This window comes from Myotis daubentonii, chromosome 7, assembly GCF_963259705.1.
Source record: "Myotis daubentonii chromosome 7, mMyoDau2.1, whole genome shotgun sequence".
Lineage (NCBI taxonomy): Eukaryota > Metazoa > Chordata > Mammalia > Chiroptera > Vespertilionidae > Myotis > Myotis daubentonii.
In genome coordinates, this window is record NC_081846.1 from 77,920,463 (window position 1) to 77,941,502 (window position 21,040).

A 21,040-nucleotide genomic window follows, 5' to 3' on the forward strand; every position below is an offset into this window, starting at 1 on the left:
GATGTGTCTTGGTGTGGTCCTCTTTGGATTCCTTTTGTTTGGGGTTCTCCGCGCTTCTTGGACCTGTAAGTCCATTTCTTTCACCAGGTGGGGGAAGTTTTCTGTCATTATTTCTTCAAATAGGTTTTCAATATCTTGGTCTCTCTCATCTTCTGGCACCCCTATAATTCTGATGTTGGTACGCTTGAAGCTGTCCCAGAGGCTCCTTACACTATCCTCGCATTTTTGGATTCTTTTTTCATTTTGCTTTTCTGGTTGGATGTTTTTTGCTTCCTCGCATTTCAAATCATTGACTTGATTCTTGTGCTCCTCTGGTCTGCTGTCGGGCGTCTGTATAATATTCGTTATTTCAGTCCGTGTATGCTTAATTTCTAGTTGGTTCCCCAGTATAAGATTGAGGGTCTTATTAGTTTTCATGTAGATCTCATTAAGTTTATCGGCAGCTTCTAAACAGTTCTTGAGAGACCTTAAAAGTGTGGTTCTGAACTCTATTTCTTCCATTGACAATTTTGTCCTGTTTCTTTGTCTCCGCATTTTGTTATGCTTCCTTGGTGCACCCCCTAGTGGTCTTTGTTCGCAGTCTTATAGTTAAATCTTGATTGTTGTAGCTAATTCCAGGGAGGGTTTGACCTCCAGGCCAAGTGGCTATGAGAATCAGCTGTGTCAGCAGTGAGAGAACTTCTGTCCTCTAGGGAGGTGCTAATCTAGCCTTTGCCTGAGGCTATCTGGCAAATGCCTTTGTGCAGGGCTTGGGCGGGGCGGGTCGCACAGGATCAACAGAGTGGGCCGGAGAGAGCAGTTATGGCGGCTCTCAGTCCTGTCCCCAGGGGCTCTGCCTCTCTGAGTCCCAGCACCCGCTGCAAAGCTGGGAGAGAAAGCTGCACTCGCTCTGACCAAAGCCAGACAGTCCCGCTTCTTCCGTTTGAGTCTGGGTCCCTAAAGACTCGCCCGGATCTGGTGCTCAGAGTCTGTGACTCCCTCCCGATTGAAAACAACAACCGCGCCCTCCGCCGCCAGCCCGCTCCGCGCACTCCGCACCTCAGAATTTGACTTCACCACTGCGCCTCCTCTGAGTGTCCGTGTGCGTTTCTCTTTCCTCCTAGTTGTAGGACTTCCACTCAGCCAGCGTTCCTGTGGTTCTGGGTGATGTCCCCTCCGTTTTTTGGTTTCACCTTTGAAGTAGTTGTTCAAAGCAGCAAACTACGGCGTTAACCTATGCCGCCATCTTGGTTCTCTCTACAATTTTTATTTAAACCAGTAGTTAGTACTTACACTATTATGACTGTAAGTATTGTTCACTGCTGATTAAGCAATGTACAATGGTTATCTGCTGTGATATGGATGTTTGTTTTCTTGGCGTTATTTCCTTTTCTTTCATTTGCTTAATTTTCTGTGCACGTACTATTTGTTTGTCCCTAATGCATCAACAGATCTGTAGCATGCCTGGCAATCATTGCTTCAACTTCTCAAACACATCAAATATCCCATCAGTTCCTTTTCCCCTGGCCTGGAGGCCTCCCTCCACAGCATTAGTCCTCTCAATCTAATCTGGACAGTGGCTTTCTAGCCCAGCCTCTATGCTAGGACTTTCCTCAGCCATTTTGGTTTAGGGATTGTTTTTGAGAGATTTGCTCATGTGAATATAACTGGAATGAGGAAGCATTAGTCTTTTAAAGAGAATCCTAAATTATTAATATACTAGAGGCCCGATGCATGAAATTCATGCAAAAGTAGGCCTTCCTTCCCCTGGCTGCCAGCGGCTTCTCTCTAGCACCCGGGACCGGGCTTCCCTCACAGCCCCGGCTTCGTCCGGAAAGCTGTCCAGAAGGATGTCTGGAAGGACATCAGGTCTAATTAGCATATTACCCTTTTATCACTATAGATACTGCTTACTTGTCCTGGTTCATGAGACTGTGAGGCCTTATAAAATGAGGTCATATTTGTTTTGGATGTCCAAATTATAATGGCTCCAATCTTCACAATTTGAATGTAAGCTCTCTAACTTTGCAAAGTGCCCTCTGAGTTTTTCTGTGGGTCCCTAAGAGGGACTCCCATGTGCTCACTACCTTGTCTATCCAAAGGCTTTTGCCATGTTCTTCCACCTCTGCTCTGACCCCTGGCCAATACGTATCGCCCTGAATGCTGTTTGAAGTATCCCTCATGCTGAGAGTATGCCTCACTGTGGGTGGTATCCCTCATAAGGTCAGTGCTGTATTTGCCAGGGGTGTTTTCCCCTGGTTTTGCCATTTCCAAGAAAACCAGGGGGTACTAGGCTTGATGGGAGGAAGTAGAAATGACCCTTCCCCAAATTCTACCCCATATCCCAACCCCCCTCCTCCGTTGCTCAAATGCCAGAGCTCACAGTCTCTCAGCATCTCCTCTTTGCAGTTTCCTGTGTGCACACCTGCCCCTAACCCCTCTGTCCAAACCAAAAATAATTCACAGTCACAACCAGTTGCTAAGCATCCATTTTGCCAGGGACCACACAAAAGCTCGAAGGCTCAGAAACACATCTCAGCACATAATTTATTATCAAACCGGAATGTGTAACGTTTATGTTCTAGGCAGTTTCTCCAGCAGAGAGGCAGTCAGCCCCGCAGCGAGATGAAGTCTCCATGCTGGAGAGAGAACACTACTTGCACCTTTCAGATGGGCCTCTTTTTCTGCTAAACAAGATTTAAATGCTTGCCTTTGCGTCTCCTCTACAGCCAAGTACCATGTTGCAAATCTTTAAGTATGTCCATGTTCTTTTAGAAACCCCCAAATATTTGATTTCCTTGGGAAAATCTGGAAACCTCCCACAGATATCTGTCAGTAATACAGCAGAATTGAAAAACTATTTCAGACTTTTCACTAATCAGACTGGTCTTTGCTCTAAAATTGTCATAATTTGCCAAGTTAGCATTTTCAGAGAAAAGGGTGGAGATGCTGCCAACAGAGAGAGCAGCTAGCAGGTTATAAGGGAGGAAAGATGTTTTTCTTGTGAGATTTAAAGTACTACTGTGCTGGTCTTTTCCCAAATGAGAGAATCCTTTTCAAAATGTAGGCCATGCTGTTTCAGGAGGAAATTTCAGGTGATCCATTTCCTCCTCTTTAATGTTCCAGTTTTCTTTACTGAGTGAGTGAGGACAGTTAGGCTCACAATTTACCCTATCAGTAAGAGGGACAGCCAGGATCTTAACCCAGGGCAATTTGACTTCAAAACTGTTGGTTCTCTTCTGCGTACTACATCACAATGTGTCATTTTGAATGGGTATAGAGATGACCCTAAAAAAGAGGAGCTGATCTGGGGAATTCCTGGCCATCTGGATTATCTGGGATTTCCCTGGCATATACAATGGTTCCCTGGAGATGCATACTCTCCGGTGAAGGATGATTTGCATAGCACCCCCTGTGCAAACAAGCCTAATCCCAAATTTCACTGTCCCTGTTCTTTTCTTCAGTTGCCTTTTCTTCCATGCCCCCCCTCCCCTTTTTGAGAGATACCAAGTAATTGGTTGCTGATCCTGCACTCTGCTCTCTAGAAGCCATCCAGATGGTAGACCCAGCTTACCTTTCCCACGACATCTGTTAACAGCTTGAGGGCCAGGGGATCGTGAACCAAGGAGTCTGTGTAAAAGGAACCAAGGTACTTCCTTGGGTTGATTGGATTGTCCTGGGCACACAGATCTGGGCGCACACTGAATCCATGGGAGATTCTTCCTACTGTAAAGGGGAAGGCTCCACCTGCAAGTAAAACCCATTACTGAGGGCTTGCTTCGATTGAAAGGGATTCCTTTCTATTGATTTTAGAGAGAGGGGGAGGGAGGGAGAAGAAAGATAGAGAGAGAAACAGATGTGAGAGCAAAACATCAACTGGTTGCCTCCCACATGGGGATTGAACCTGCAACTTGGGCATGTGTCCTGACTCGGAATCAAACCCATGACCTTTTGGTGTATGGGACAACGCTCCAACCAGCTGGCCAGAGCTGAAAAGGATTCCTCTTAATCCTCATGTTTTATGCAAAGAAAAGTTACTATAGCCCAGCTGGTTAACAAAGGACCTACTGGGTTCCAAATGCTGAGAGATGACCCAGAAGAACCCACAGGAACTCATCTAGAAATGCAGATTTGAGGAATTTATCCTAACGAGAGAAGACAAGTGTGTAAAGATATGTAGTCAAAGTTTTCAAATGTGGTGTGGTCAGATGAGCAAAATACTGAGACAACCTATCAGTTAGGGAATATCTAAATAATAATTATAATATCTAAAAATGTATTGCTATGCTTGCAACAATCAAAAAATGACGAAGCTCTGTACTTATTGACCTGGAAGATGTCTCTATATCAGTGATGGTGAACCTTTTGAGCTCGGCGTGTCAGCATTTTGAAAAACCCTAACTTAACTCTGCTGCCGTGTCACATATAGAAATTTTTTGATATTTGCAACCATAGTAAAACAAAGATTTATATTTTTGATATTTATTTTATATATTTAAGTGCCATTTAACAAAGAAAAATCAACCAAAAGAATGAGTTTGCGTGTCACCTCTGACACGCGTGTCATAGGTTCGCCATCACTGCTCTATATGCTGGTGAGAAGGAAAAAAAATTAGAGAGCAGAACGAGGAGTTTGATTGTGTGTGTCTGTGTGTCCAAGAGTCACAAACTCAATTACTTACAGAGACCAAGCAGGAAGTGTAAATGAATAAAATAGGTCTATTTTAAACAATAGTGAATGGTAGGGATTATTGCAAACTGGACAGCTTGTAGTCTGACAGAGATTTAAATCAAAACAAATCAAAACAAAATAAAGCAAAAACTGTGCCAATCAAACTAAACTTGTCTGCAAAAATGGAATTTGGTCCCTTGAACCATCATATACTTTATGACTAGAATGATTACTGGAAGGATGTTAGGGACTGAATTGTGTCCCTCCAAAATTCATATGTTGAAACCCTAACCCCCAATGTGACTGTATTAGGAGATAGGGCCTTAAAGGAGATAATTCATGCTAAATGAGGTCATAAAGTAGGACCCTAATCTGATAGGACTGGTGTCCTCATAAGAAGAGGAAGAGACAGCAGAATGATCTCCCTCCCTCCCTCCCTCCCTCCCTCCCTCCCTCCCTCCCTCCCTCCCTCCTCTCCCCTCCCTCCCTCCCTTCCTCCCTCTCTGTGCATGCACAGAGTAAAGGCCATGTGAGAACACAGTGAGAAGGTGGCCTTCTACAGTCCAGGAAGAGGGGTCTCACTGGAAACCAACCCTGCCAGCACCTTGGTCTTGGAACTCTAGAACCGTGAACACATTAATTTCTGTTGCTTACGCCACCTAGTCGGTGGTATTTTGTTATGGCAGCTGAGCTGACCAAAACAGATGGGGTCTTACCTCCATGTGCAAAACACACTTTCAGTTTAGGAAACTTCTCGAACACTCCACCCATGATCATGGAGCAAATGGCTGTGGTGGTCTCTGCTGGCATTCCTGGAAGAGGAAACAGTCACAAGGTACAGGGCTTGTCCCCGCTAGCACGAAGTTCAGTGGTGCTCACGGTGGGAACGGCGGCTTGCTGTAGTTGTCAGTCCCTGCGCCCTAGCATGGCGTGCTTATATACAGGCGATTGCCTTGGTGAGCAGAGCCATCTGATGCTTCCTATTTGCCACTTGCAAGTGGAGTCACCTAATGGCTAGAACAGCCAAGGAGCCAGAGGACCTGTATTTTGTCCTGATTCCCTCAGCTTCAGCTTTGGATGCAGTGGGGCAAGACAGTACAGTGAGTCTGGGCTGAGCCCGAACTCCTCCCGTTTTTGCTTTCCAGCCTTTGACAAGGTATTTAAAGCCCTGAGCCTGCGCTTCACCTGTGAGACGGGACAGTGTTGCCCATCTTGCAAGGCGGCTGTGGAGCCTTGAAAATGATGATGCCAGGAAGGTTCTTGCCCAGAACTTCACATTAGAGGTGCTCAAGAATATTAATTGCCTCCCTGTCCTCAATTTCCTCATCCATAAATGGGTGGGGGTGATAATTGTTAATTCCTGCCACTTAAGTGCTCAATAAATATTGACTCATATTATTATTCCTCCCAAATTTTTGCTGCTTCTTAGAGCTGAGGTTGGAAATAACTGGATTAAGCCCTGGCCAGGTAGCTCAGTTGGTCAGAGCATCATCTTGGTTGTGGGTTTGATCCCTGGTCAGGGCACATACAAGCATCAACCAATGAATGCATAAATAAATGGAACAACAATTGGTGGTTCTCCCCCCGCGCCGCTCCCCCACCCCCCCAATAAAAAAGAAAAGAAAAGAACTGGATTAAAGTGAATTATTTCAAGCTCCTAGAAGTGGCTGTTTCATGCCTGGTGTCTTCACTTCCTTGGACTCATCCTGGGTCTCCCTTTCAGATGCCAGCTTTCAGACTGTGATTAAGGAATCTCTAGAGGGTGCACAGCGGGGCCTGGCCCCTTCCGGGGAAGCCTGCTTCTCCGGCTGCCAATGGGGCTTTAGTGGATGCTCATTCTGCCCCATTGCTCTGAGGACAGAGACACCCCTGGCTCCCTGGCCCCCTGGGAACCCTGGAAGCACGATAGACTAATGTCCATCTGAAGCGGGCAGAGCTTCGTGAAGGCAGGAGATGAACAGCATCACTTCCTTTGGGTCCTATGATTCTGCTTTCCATTCATCACTTGGACCATAACTCCACAATCCGGTCTCCATACAGGAGCCAAAGCAGAATATCTGCAGTGTAAATTGGGGTATGGCCCACCCCTGCTGGGAATCCTCCAATCACTAACGACCACCTTTGCATCAGAATAGAAGTCGGAAATTACTCGTAGCCTGTTTGTGTATGATCTGTGTGCCTGTTTATTGTCTTTTCCCTCCAACCAGAACCTAGACTCCAGGAAGGCAGAGGTTTTGTCCCCATCTGTATCCTTGGTGCCTAGCATAGGGCCTGGCATGCTGCAGGAGATCAATGCATATGCGCTGCATAAATGAATGATGAAGTGACCCTTTGCTTTCCCCTCTGTTTTTCATGTGGGAAGTTGCCATGTATATAAGCTTGTGGGACTTGTCCAAGTGCTGTGTGAATTGGAATGAGATTTTCTTAGAAGCCTGAAAGCACTGGGGCTTCTTAGGTGATCTCTTTCTACTAATTCCTGCTCAAAATTTGGTTGGGAGTAGATAGGAAGCTGCCTTACTAAGTACACGGGTCTCCAAAAGCAATGCCAGGGGCATAAAATATCAGAGAAGGAGACTCCAAGCAAGCTCTCTCACTTGACAGACGAGAAGCTGGGGTGCCAGGAGGTGAAATGACTTGCCACGGGTTACACAGAGATCTAGACGAGCTGGAACTGAAATTCAGTTTTACTTTCAATATACTGCTCCATTTAGTGCTTTATGGTGGATACTTCACCATTATTTGTTGTATTAACGAGGCCGAGGAGAGAATGGGTAATGGCCTCCCAAAGCAAAGCCAGCCCTGCTCTGCGGGGGCCATTCCTTGGGTGTGTAGATGAGCTGCACTCTCCCCACGTGGCCCCAGGATTCTAACCTGTCTTCATTTCTTTTTCTTGTCAGGATGCTAATGAGAGAGTGGACAGGCTAAATGGCGGCCTCTCCCCTATCCCTGTCCCTCATCTGAAACCAGGAATGAATTGAGGAGGAAAAGAGCAGAAGAGAGGTAAGGTAACAGGGAAACTGAAAGCTGGGCCACCCATAATTGAGGGCCTCTGATCCGTGGGTGGTGTAAGGTGACCTTCCCCTCCTAATTCCAGGGTTCTCATTGGAAAGAGCTGATGCTATTATTGGCTTCTAAAAAACTGGTTAGACAGGCAAGGTTACTTATCTTTGGAGCCTTTTGGGGAGTCTGTCATGAGGTGGTTTTAGAGTCAGACTGATCTGTGTAAATTCCATGTTCACTTATTAACTGTGTGACTTGGACAAGCTTCCTAACCCCTCTGAGATTCAGTTTCTCCATCCATGAAATGGTTATTATAATGTCAGCCTCATAGGGTTTTGTGTGAATATGATTAAAATTAAATGAGATAATATATTTAGCAATAATATGAGTAAGAGCTCAATAATGCACAATCCTGTTAATAAATTACACTTTCTCTCTTTGACATAATAGTGTTTCACAGATAATTGGGGAAAAATACAAAAATTAGATCCTCTTTTCTATTTTTTTTTAAAATATATTTTATTGATTTTTTACAGAGAGGAAGGAGAGAGATAGAGAGTTAGAAACATCGATGAGAGAGAAACATCGATCAGCTGCCTCCTGCACATCTCCCATTGGAGATATGCCCACAACCCAGGTACATGCCCTTGACCGGAATCGAACCTGGGACCTTTCAGTCCGCAGGCCGACGCTCTATCCACTGAGCCAAACCGGTTTCGGCAGATCCTCTTTTCTAGACCCCCAAGCTGACACAAACCTACGAGCCAAGGGAGCCAGTATTTGGCCATCCGTCCATCCATCTGCATGTCCCAGGGGTGCACGAATAGGGAACAGTTCAGCTTCTCAGCTGCCTTCAGAGAAGGAATGAGAGAGGGTTATCGGGTGAGCCAGCAGCTACAGGGTACTATTTTAGGGAAATTGCTTTTCCCTAGGTCTATATTGATCTGAATACACAAACCAAAATATTTTTGAAGTTGTTTCCTGATCTTTATAAAAGAGTCATTGATAAACTGTGCTCCTGCTTGGAAAATAAAAAGGACACTTAGATTTAATGGGGGGGAGGGGAGGGTGTGGATTTGCCGTTGAGGTTGATGAATTAATATATTGTTTGGCAACACAAGTCACAGGAAACATACATCACTCAAATGTTTTGGCTGTGAGCAAAATGCTTAAGGACTGCTCTTGTACCTCAAATGCCGGGGAAATTTCCCCTGCTGGTTCCTCCTTGGCCTACTCTTTCGGAAGGACTGCTCATGGTCTATCTTTGGAGTCAGGACTGAAGTGTTCCCTCCTTTCCTCCACTTGGAAACTGAGGATGTGGAGAGTGAGGAAGTGATGGGGGGAGAGTCAGGGGTTCAGGACTGGGCTGGGGCAGGCTGGCCTGACCCAAGCCTCTGGTCCCTCAGAGCCTGATAGAGGGTGGGAATTTCTGGGGTCTGCAGGCTTTCACAAAGCCCAGGAGCTCAGCAGAGGCCCTGAACAGCCTGGTGCGAATGAAATCACTTTAAAGGAAGGGAGAGATCTCAATGCCTCCATCCGGCCTGTGCTGTGATGAAGGTCATGAGCAAACTTGTTCTGGGAAATGAAAATACCATCTGGATGGAATGACCTTTAGTCAGCAAAATGTTTCATTTTAAAAAGTCCCCTCAGCAGGCATTGAGTATTAGTGCTTAGCAAGGTTCAAAACATATTTTTCTTAGCACATTTCCAAATATATTGGGGTGCCAGAGTGACTCATCCTACCCTTACATATTAATATGTGGACTCACTAGTTTGATACAATGGGCCTTCTGTACAGAAACATTTTTTAAAAATGGAGAAGCAATTCTGGGACAACATGGGACTCTGGATGTGGCAGGCAAGGGGTAGATTGGAGAAAGGACTTCTAATTCAACAGGTTCTGGGGAGAAGAGATAGAAACCTTTTGATATTAACCTGATAATGCATGCAGGCTGGAAAGAGAAAACCAGCCTCTTGGGTAGTTTGGGCTTGACAAAGACACATGACCATGATATCTCAGTGGGATTTGACTCCTCATTAGTACAGAAGTTGATTCTATGGCCTACGATGGTTTGTTTCTATTCAATTCAAATTAACAAATATTTTTGGTCACCTTTTGTATGTGAAGTATTGTAGAGAACACAATCAGAAATCACTTATACTCTCAAAATTGGAACTCACATTAACGGAGAACTTACCATGTGCCAAAGCTATCATTAGAATTTTACAATTATTAACTAGTTTTATTCTTTATAAAATGAGCACTGTGTTATTCCCATCTTATAGAGAATAGAGCTATGGCAGACAGAGGCTAAAGTAACTTTCTCAGGTCTTGTGGCTGGTAAGTGAAAGAGGCAGATAGCCTGCCCCTAGTATTCTGTCTGCCTCATGCTCATCACAAAATCATTTTAGTGCCTGAAAACGGTGCTTAAAGTGTATTGTTGGGTTCACTCCTTAAGATGGAAGGTCTAGGAACTAAAGTGGACAGGTAGACACTCTGGAGCTCCAGGCTGATCTTGACATAACACAGCCAACTTGGCTCATGGACACCCCTCTTATTTGTTTCAGCTCATGTTACCGACGCAAGTTACAGAGCAGTGAGACTGGAAAGTCCTGCCAACCAAACAAACGTGCTGCCAACCCCAGGACATGGTAAGTCAGCTGGGCCAGGGGGCTCTCCTGAACCCCCTCAGGGACTGCAAGCCCCCAAACAGCCTCTTTAGAATGATGGATGGGTCAAGCTAGTCACACAAATGGAAATACTATACCCAACAGGCTGCTGCTGCTTTCTGAGCCCAATTCCAATCCTATATTATAAAAGCGTAAAATGCAACTTGACCTGACTGCAGAACAACTGGTCGCTATGACGTGCACTGACCACTAGGGGGCAGACACTCAATGCAAGAGCTGCCCCGTGGTGGTCAGTGTGCTCCCACAGGGGGAGCACTGCTCAGCCAGAAGCTGGGCTCATGGCTGGAGAGTGCAGAGGTGGTGGCAGGAGCCTCTCCTGCCTCCACTGCAGGTGGGTGGTAAGGAGCAAGTGGTCCCAGACTGCGAGAGCCCTGGACTGAGAGAGGGATTCTGACTGACAGCTTAGGCCTGATTTCCAGGGGGATTGGGCCTAAGCTGGCAGGCAGACATCCCCTGAGGGATCCCAGACTGTGAGATGGTGCAGGCCAGGCTGAGGGGACTCCCCTTCCCCCCCCCCCCCCAGTGCACAAATCTCATGCACTGGGCCTCTAATGAATAATAAAATGGCCAAAACCGGTTTGGCTCGGTGGATAGAGCGTCGGCCTGCGGACTGAAGGGTCCCAGGTTCGATCCCGGTCAAGGGCATGTACCTCGGTTGCGGGCACATCCCCGGTGGGGGATGTGCAGGAGGCAGCTGATCGATGTTTCTAACTCTCTGTCACTCTCCCTTCCTCTCTGTAAAAAATCAATAAAATATAAAAAAAAATAATAATAATAAAAAAATAATAATAAAATGACTTGCAGCTGAAGGTTTGCTCACACTGTGCTGAAACAACTTGGATACATAGATAAATAAATCCTCTTTCAAAGCTCATTAAAGTTTCTAGAAAACATTCACTGTCAGCTCAGCCACTGCAGCCAATACTCTTCAGGGAGCTCAATATTTAGAGGAACATTAAAGCCTTCAGGTCACCAGGAGGCAATTTAACAGGCATCTCCCAACCGGTCCATAGGTACAAAAATGGGAATTTTCCCCCATGTAGTCAGAGCTCACTAGATAATAAAAGAATAAATGATCAGTGAGTATAGTGCCTGGTAAGTTCACCAATATCTATTTAATTCATTATGAAAGATTTTATATTTACAATGAAAATAATAGAAAACAATACTATCCTAATTCTAGGAGGGAAGTAAACATTCTGAAATGCAGCTGAATATAGAATCATGCATCTTGAATCCTGGTGTAAGGAAAGCAGGTTCAGTTGCAGAAACAGGAGGCAGAGGAAGATTTTCAAAATATATGACTTACAAAGTATCTTAATTGAGGAATGATTAAATAAATCAAAACATATGCATATATTGGAATATTATGCAGTTATTTAAAAATCATGCATTAAGAGACTTTTCATTTTGGGTGGAAATTCTCAATTAGGATACGAAGTCACTCATGTAATAGAATATAGATATATGTAAAAAAACAAATGAAATATACTATAGCAGTAGTTACTTATCTTTGGGTGGTGGAATTATGGATTACTTTGGACTATGGAATGTTTTCCGTTTTACACTTTCCTTTATTTCCCACAATTTCTTCAAAATTATGTTATACTAGAAGCCTCATGCGTGAAATTTGTGCAGGGGGTGGGGCTCAGCCCAGCCTGCACCTTCTCCAATCCGGGACCCCTTGAGGGATGTCCAATTGCCAGTTTAGGTACAATCCCACAGGCAGTCGGACATCCCTCTCACAATCCTGGATCACTGGCTCCTAATCGCTCACCTGCCTGCCTGCCTGGTTGCCCCTAACTGCCCCCCCCTCCCCCAGCCTGATCGCCCCTCACTGCCTCTGCATGTGGGCCTGATCACTCCTAACTGCCCCCCGCTGCTGGCCAGGTTGCCGTCAACTGCCCCCTCCCTGCTGGCCTGGTTGCCCCTAACTGCCCCTCCCTGCCATCCTGGTCACCCCCAACTGCCCCCCTGCTGGCCTAGTTGCCCCTCAATGCCCCCCCATCAGCCTAATTGCCCCCAACTGCCCCCCCCTCCCGCTGGCCTGGTTGCCTCTTACTGCCCCCCCCCCCCGCTGGCCTGGTTGCCTCTTACTGCCCCCCCCCGCTGGCCTGGTCACCCCCAACTGTCCCCGCCCCCCCCCCCCCCCCGCAGGCCTAGTTGCCTCTCATGGCCCCCCTGCCGGCCTGGTCACCCCCAACTGTCCCCGCCCCCCCCCCCCCGCAGGCCTAGTTGCCTCTCATGGCCCCCCTGCCGGCCTGGTTGCCCCACGCAGACTGCTTGTTCAGTCATTTGGTCGTCCCTCACTAACCCCTCTGCTGGCCTGGTTGTAGGCAGCCATCTTGTGAAGGCGTGAGGGTTAATTTGCATATTACCCCTTTATTATATAGGACAATTTGAAAAATAATGATTTTTTTCCCCCCAAAGCAAACATAAATATTGTTTGGTATGTCATTAACACAGTTCTTTGCGCAGTGGCTATGATAAGGGTGATATTTTGGCTTCTAAATCAAAGATTAAAAGGAGAGAAGGGTGATAGAAAGAGCAGAGATTTCACTCAGCTAACTCAGGGTGCATTTCCACTCTCCCCTCTCCCAGTGGAATGGCCACTTTTTGTGGGAGCTCTTCCCACGTTTCCTCCTATGTCCTAGCATGTCAGCGGCATCTCTCTCCCCCTCCCAGTGAAGTGGCGCATTTATCTTCTTCCCGCCAGCACCCGGCCAGTGCCCAGCCTCAGTGCCCAGCACAGTGCCCAGCCCCAGTGCCCAGCATGGTGCCCGCCCCCCCGCACACTCACTGCGTAGACAGGGAAGAGTTCCTGCGCATTCAGGTCCCACGTGTTGACGTGGGAGCCGATCTGGATCCCCGGGAAGCCCAGCTCCTTCACACAGCGCTCCATCTCCTTGACGGCCAGCTCCGGGGCCTGCATGGGCAACGTCCCCAGGCCCACGAACCTCCTGGGGTGCCTCGCTACAGTGGCAGCTAAGTCGTTGTTTAAAAACTGGCACAGGTCTAGCGTGTCTTGAGGTTTGGCCTGGTGGAGATAGATGAGGGAACACCACATCATTCAGAACCTCCTTCGTTAGCGCTTTACTCCAAACAACACCTCCCCAGGCGAAATCACCTGTCATTCTCACTGGCTCTCCCCGCAGAAAGCTGAGGCACAGGCTGGGCTAGGCACTTGCTGCAGAAGACCCAGAAGCCAGGCATTGCAAATGCAAAGCCAACTGCTAGTGTTGCTGGTTAATTATAAATTGTGAGGCTATAATCTGAAGGAACGGACACAGTTTCTGGGTCTGGCATCCCACCCCTGCAGACAGGAGCCCCCAGGCTGCACATCTAGGTACCTCCTCTACCCCCACACAGGAGGCTGGGCCCGGTGTGCCTGACGTCACCAGGGCCTCTCCTTGTCATGCCTCGTTGTGTGACATCAGGATGTTCTACACCTCTCCTGTCCCTGCTTCTCCCCCTCCCTGTCCCTCCATAGGCAGTGACACTCACAGTTACCCTAGCAAAAGGCTGATGCAGATGAAGTTTGCTTTCTGTTTCCCTAACTCTTCCTTCTTCATTCTTTTCTTTCAACATCCTCTCACCCCACTGCTAGGAATTTGGTGTTCTCCTGCAATCCCAGTTGTGTAGTCAGAATGATACCCAGTCTGATAAATGTAGACATATTGAAGTCATAAATTTAAACCTATTTAAATCATGAATCTAATCACAGAAACAGATCAAGACTGAACCACTAGCACTGGAATTATGAGCCCCGGTGGGGAAGTATGTATGAGCAGGTGGTATTGTCATTGCTGCTTAAACCACAACAGGACTGAATATTTGCATGTGTGAGCAGGCACCGGTGCACCCCCAGCTGTGTACAAAGGTGTCCTTCCACAAGCTCGCAATCATGCCTGAAACTTCAGCACTTGACACTTAATCACTTGGGGAAAAGCGGCCAACTCCAGGAATCCCATTTTGAATTGTACATTTCCCTGGGAGAGGCAACATATAGGCCATTATTATTGTTCCCACCTCAAACTCATCATCACCTCAGAATACACTCTCTTGTTGAATATTGAGTAAGGCACTGAAGGGATGAGCCATCAGACAGGTAAGTTCTGATGGAAATTTAGGTTGGGTCTAGAACTGTGCGTCCAGTGAAAATACAATGTGAGTCGCATAGTGATGTGCAACTGTTGGCGACTATACTGGACCCTGTGGGTCTGCAGTGGTTGGCAAACTGCGGCTCGGCAAACCATGGCTCGCGAGCCACGTGTGGCTCTTTGACCCCTTGAATGCGGCTCTTCCACAAAATACCGGCTCTTCCAGAAAATACCGACTTCTGCGCATGGGCCACGAAGTTTCAATCGCAATGTATGTGCGCGCCCGCATGTGGTATTTTGTGGAAGAGCCACACTCAAGGGGCCAAAGAGCCACATGTGGCTTGTGGGCCGGTTTGCCGACCACGGGTCTAGAGCAAGGACAGGACTAAGAAGACAGGCCCAGAGGGGCACACTGCAATGTGAGAAGCTGAGGGACACCACTGATCTCTATAGGGGAGAAACAGGGGAGTTGGGGCAATGTTAAGTGAGTCATCTACCAACTTGCCAGACATAACCCTTTGCCCAACGAGAAGATGGTTTGAAGTTTCATACTCACCCAGTAGCTAAACATGACGGGGACTGTGGAAAGGGCTTGCACGGTCACTCCTAGACACAGACACAGAGAAAGGCAAAGCCAATGAGAATAGCCCAGACTTTCCTGTATTTCCTAGGCCCATGTAGGTCAGCAATTCTTCACTCCACTCCGTCCTCGCTCTCCCTTCCCTGGCTGCTCCTCCCTGTCCACTTTCTCTCAGGATTTCTGCCCCAGACCTCCCTCATCCCTCAGTGTTGGGTTCTCAGAGGAGGGGTAAATGCTGGACAAAAATGAAATCATTTAAGAACTAATTGACACTCTTTGTCAAGGGTTATCTCTACCCTCCTTTTTGTGAAGGTCTATGTAAGCAAGACATTTCCCCAGCAGTTTTTTTCAGGGCTTTTTATCTTAGCTCATGATGGACCTCCCCAGTCACTTTCTCCCCCTCTTTAATTAGCTGCTAAGTGGTTCTGAGTCCCACTGTCTGCAATGCTCAGAATGGGACCCGGGATTTGGCTCCAGAATCCAACATCCAGGAGGCCTGGAATCTCTATCTTCAAGCTCTTGGAGCTCGGGTGTCAGGAAAGAGGCTGCCAAATGGAGGGTGGCTCTCTTTTCCTCATGTCCACATCTGACCCACCAGCAAGACCTGTTAGCTCTACTTCAATTCCTTTCATACACCCAGGCATCTCCTGCCACTACTAACCAGCCTATCAGCACCTCCTACATGGACCACTGCAGAAGCCTCCGCACCGGTCCCTGCCACCTTTCTTGTCCTATGGTTTGTTTCCCACTCAGAAATCAGAGTGAGGTGTTAAAACTTAGATCAAGTCCTTCCCTTGCTCAAAACTTCCAGGACTTTCCATCATACTAGGGTAAAATCCAGACTCGAGCATGGTCTACAAGGTCCATACAGTCTCTCTTGGGGCTACATAATGTTCCTTGGTTTCCTGCTTGATCTTTGGAACTGTTTTCTGCCTCTGGACCTTTGCCTTCCTCCTACCTGCATACTTTTCTTTTGGCTCATCACAAGATGGGCTCTTTTTTACCCTAAGGTCTCATTTCACATGTCACCTCCTCAGAGTGGTCTCCTTGCTACTCCAGCCACGATCTATCCCATTGTTCTATTCCTTTCCTTTTCTAATACTTATTACAGTCTGTCATTTCTGTGTTTATTCTGTGCTTTCCTCTACTTGAATACAAACACCACTTGAGCCTGTCTCTCCATGCCATAGCACCAGCATCCCAAGTGGTCCTGAGCATACCCAATAAACGAAAGACTGCAGGTTTGGTAAGAGAGTACTGTTAATCATTGTCACAAGATATTGTTTACATTCATTGATTAGTATCAAACAGATGAGGACCTTTCAATTGTAAAATTTTTTACATTTTACATAAATACTTTCACTTACATTACTCGATTTCCTCTATTTTATAGATTAGATCTAAGGTCACATTTGAAAGTGGTGCTTAGACTCCTGTCCAGCCTTTCTCCTTCCCTATATCCCAGTGAGCATTACTTGTCACAATATTTCATATTGACATAGTTTATTGTATTATTTGTATATTGGTTGATTTTGATACATATTCTTTGACCTCTCAGAACTAAAGGGGAAAAACAAGTCTAATACAGTTAGAACTTACATTTTTTAAAAGGAGAGGGTTAGCAGTATGACATAGCACAACCTCTATACAACTTATTTGTTGATTAAAATTGGGGTGAGGGCAGAACATTTTAAAAACAAATTCCTAGGCCCTCCTTTGGAAATTCTGATTTAGTGGATGGGGCCTGAAAAAAAATTTAACCAGTGCCCCAGGTGATCCTTACCCTGAGGGAGGTTTGGGAAAAGCTTTTGTGGTGGAATGAAAAGAGCCCTAAGCACAATCTTGGCTCTGCTTGTTACTAGCTATGTGATCTTGAGCAAATCCATTAACTTACTGGCCCCTGCCCCTTAGGTTACAATAGATAGAACAATGCCTGCCACTTAGAGGTGTTGAGCTTCCACCCCAGCCAGCACCAGGCCTGGATCCCTCCCCAGTTCTGACCTTCCTGGGTCTGTTCCAGAACCAGCTTCAGTAGGAACCCAACCTAGTTGAGGACTTAGGAAATGCTTACATGTGTATCATCTCACTGTTATTATTTTGGCCTTTCTTGTGATGGATCTTGTGATGAAGTGACCCAGGGACTGCTAGTTACATTTCCCTCCCTGTGAAGATGGCATGGATTGCTGGAATATTCTGTGTTGGGCCTTTGTCATTTATTTTCTTACCTCCACAGAGGTGGTAGGATGTAGTTGTTAAGCCCTTGGGGGCAGACTGCCCGGGTTCAAATCCTGGTTCTGACTCCTACAAACTGTGTGATCGTGGGCAAGTTGTTTAACCTCTGTTTCTTAGTTTCTTCATCTGTAAAATGGGCATAATAATAAATGATACCTCCCTAGGGTTGTTATAGGGATTAAATGAGTTGATACATGTTAGGTGCTGAGAAAAGTGCCTGGCACAAAGTAAATGCTCAGCAAGGAATAGCCATGACTGTGCTCTCAAAGACAGCCAATGAATGAAACACACAGCAAACCCAAAGGAGACACCCTTTATCTAAGCCAATACCAGTCACCCAAGTCTCATTTCCTCTAGTTTTCTCCTTGAAGGGGCAAGGATCCTTGCTCAGGGTTACATTTAGAGCAAAGCCTTGCTCTTTGCTGTAGATCTGAGAAGCATGCTCTTTCCCTAGCTCCCTTCCCACCACATATTTCTAGACCAGGGACATACATGCTGTGTTCTGTGGAATGGTCTGCAGAGGTCTTCAGGCTTTCTGCAAAGTTCATTTAGAATGCCATTTAAATATACCCTTAATTATTTATAAAAACTATAAAGCAATTCCTCATCCAAAGTATCCTGGACCAAATTCTAACATTCCATAGACCACCTCCTCATTTGGGGCTGACAGGTTAACTCATTTTTGTGTAGACTTTAGAGCAAAATGCCTCCTGCCATCTCTGTGTATATATTTTAACTTCTTATACATTTATCTTTGATTAAAGAGGTGGTAGTTCTGAGCTGCTCCTTCATTTGTGTGTATGAAGTGTTTGTTTTCTGGTCTACATCTAGACCACCAGTGTCGAAACTTAGGCCTGGCAGTGTTGTAGGGCAGTTCCCCCGGCATGGCCCACGTGCGCCCAGAGGCTCGGCCCATCTTCTGGAGCGTATGTACTTGGGTGGCACAGTAACAAGTGAAAGCACAGCGTGGCCATCATACCATATTTTAAATGGTTTTTTAAATTGTGGGACTAGTTCGCTTTATAAATATAAGATAAGGAGTGCAAAGCAGCTCTCAAATTGTTAGTGATTCAGCTTTGAAACAAGAATGTCCCAATTCTCCTCTTTCAAGTTTTGGAATTAACTTCATTATAGACGATTCTGCAATTACACCATTAACTTGCTTTTTAACTGCTCTCATTTCCACCCCTTATGTGTCAGTGGGGACTTCCTGTGTACTGTGTACCAAGACAAAGTGTGGGAAGAAATTGGATCCTGAATCTGACTAAGCAGGAAACTGGCATCCTTACTCTGTGAATTCTAATGTTTATTCTTTTATTTATTCTTTTTAAAAATATATTTTACTTATTTTTTACAGAGAGGAATGGGGAGGGATAGAGAGTTAGAAACATCGATGAGAGAGAAACATCGATCAGCTGCCTCTCGCACACCTCCTACTGGGGATGTGCCCACAACCAAGGTACATGCCCTTGACGGGAATCGAACCTGGGACCCTTCAGTCTGCAGGTCGATGCTCTATCCACTGAGCCAAACCGGTTAGGGCTAATTTTTATTCTTTTAATCAACTCTAATAATAAATACATACTAACCATTTGAACTTAAAAAGCTTTAAAATGGCCTATAGAGGGATTTTCAATCCCAGCAACAACATAGCGCCGATAACTAACTATTACGCAGTCAGCTCTGGGCAGTGAACTTCCACTGGAAAGAGAGGCCCTATAGCCCCAGAGGCCAACCCCAGAACACTGCCACCCAGAGGCTGACCCACAAACTGACTCTTTGCTAAACACAAAATAAGGCAGTCTGGGAAATAAATGCGACCTGCTTTAAAATAAGGACTGTGGTTCACAACACAGAGGAACAGTATATCGCAGGGAAACTCAACACTCTCCTGAATACCTGGAAGGTCTAAGGCGAGCCACACTGAAGAATAGAAGAACCGAAGGACCTTCACTACTGCATTTTTTTTTCTTTTTTCACTTTTTAACTAAGAAATCAATTTTTTTTTTATTTTTTTTTCTGTTCTTTTTTTTTTCTTTTTCCATCACCTGATTTTACCCTTTTAATTACTACCTTCTTATTTTTTAACCAGTATTATTACTGCTACCATTTTACCATTTTTTAAAGTGCCATTTTATTTTCTCTTTATTTTATTTTGGGATTAGTGTTCTCCATTCTATTTTCATTGTTATATTATTGGTTGTTTCTAGTTTGCATTCATATCCAGGGAGCTGTTGCTGGAATTTGTTGGGATTAATGGCTGTTCTATAGGAATATTCTCCTCATATAAAAAGTCTCTTCCCCTCTTCCACTTCATTCTCTCTTTTCGCTCTTTTTTTTTTTTTCTTTTCTTTTCTCGCTTTTATTTTCCCGCCTCCTTTTTCCCGATTTCATTTTTGCACTCCTTTTTTTGGTCCCTACTTTTCTTTTTTTTCTTTTATCTTTTTCTCTTCCTTCTTCCTTATCCCCTAATTCTCTTAATTCAGGTGGTCACCTTTATTTGGAGTTATTAATATCGTGAATATATTTGTGTATAGTGCCTGGTACGTGGTGCCTTGTTGTGTTGTATTTTGTGCCTTTAAATCAATGCAGCAGATCCAAGCAACAGCAACCTCCTGAGCACCACATCCTTTGCTGAGGAACAGCAGCTGTACGTGAAACCTCGCCCTACCAGCCAGAAGAGCCACCACAGCTGTGAACAGCACCCACCAGAGGAGCTGCTGCCAACTGAAGAGCAGCAGCTACCGCAACTGCCCGAAGAGCAACCACAGACCAAGGAGTCACTGCCACCCAGGGAGCAACCACTGAACGACTCAACATCTAGATATGTCAGTGAGATCAAACATGGGTAGACAAAGAAACCCCCAAAGGAAAGAGAAGGAGGACTCTCCAGAAAAGCAGCTAAGTAATACAGAGGCATGCAACATGACAGATAAAGAATTCAGAATAAGGGTCCTAGAGTGCATAAACCGGATGGAGGAAAAAATCGACAACCTCTTCAAGAAGCAAGAAGAAACAGATGAAAAAATCGATAACATATGGAAGAAGCTAGAAGAAACAGATGAAAAAATCGATAACATATGGAAGAAGCTAGAAGAAACAGATGAAAAAATCAACAACTTAAGTAAGACCCAAGAAGAAATGAAGAGTGATATAGCTGCAATGAAAAACTCCATTGAAAGTATCAATAGTAGACTAGGAGAAGCGGAGGACCGAATTAGTGAATTAGAAGACAAGGAAGCAAAACACACCCAAAATGTACTGCAATTGGAGAAAAAAATTAAAAGACAGGAGGAGAGCCTAAGGGAGCTTTGGGACAACATGAAACGAAACAACATACGAATAATAGGAGTACCAGAACAACAGAAGGATGAACAAGGATTAGAAAACCTACTTGAAGAAATAATATCAGAAAACTTTCCTGAGGTGGGGAAGAAAAAAGTCACACAAGCCCAGAGAGTCCCAAACAAGGTGAACCCGAAAAGACCCACACCAAGACACGTCATAATCACCATGGCAAATGTTCAGGACAAAGAGAGAATCTTACAGGCTGCAAGAGAGAGACGGGAAGTTACATACAAGGGATCTCCCATTAGACTGTCAAATGATTTCTCAACAGAAACACATCAGGCCAGAAAAGAATGGACTGAAATTTACAAAGTGATGCAAAGCAAAGGACTGAATCCAAGAATACTCTATCCAGCAAGGCTATCATTCAAACTTGAAGGGGAAATAAGAAGCTTCACAGACAAAAAAAGGCTAAGGGAGTTTGTCACCACCAAGCCA

The 21,040-nt window shown here is 45.5% G+C and overlaps 1 protein-coding gene across 1 annotated transcript in view; it reads right to left on the minus strand.

Annotated features, from left to right (window-relative positions):
* ACMSD (aminocarboxymuconate semialdehyde decarboxylase) overlaps positions 1-21,040 on the minus strand; it is a gene marked incomplete at its 3' end in the record, with an annotated part of 51,564 nt that overhangs the window by 13,287 nt on the left and 17,237 nt on the right. Inside the window, exons 4-8 of the mRNA XM_059704890.1 lie at positions 14,999-15,048; positions 13,143-13,379; positions 8,409-8,502; positions 5,368-5,463; positions 3,554-3,726 (exon numbers count right to left, since the gene is read on the minus strand). Coding sequence (XP_059560873.1) covers positions 3,554-3,726; positions 5,368-5,463; positions 8,409-8,502; positions 13,143-13,379; positions 14,999-15,048 — 650 coding nt within the window. The remainder of the gene's footprint in view (positions 1-3,553; positions 3,727-5,367; positions 5,464-8,408; positions 8,503-13,142; positions 13,380-14,998; positions 15,049-21,040) is intronic.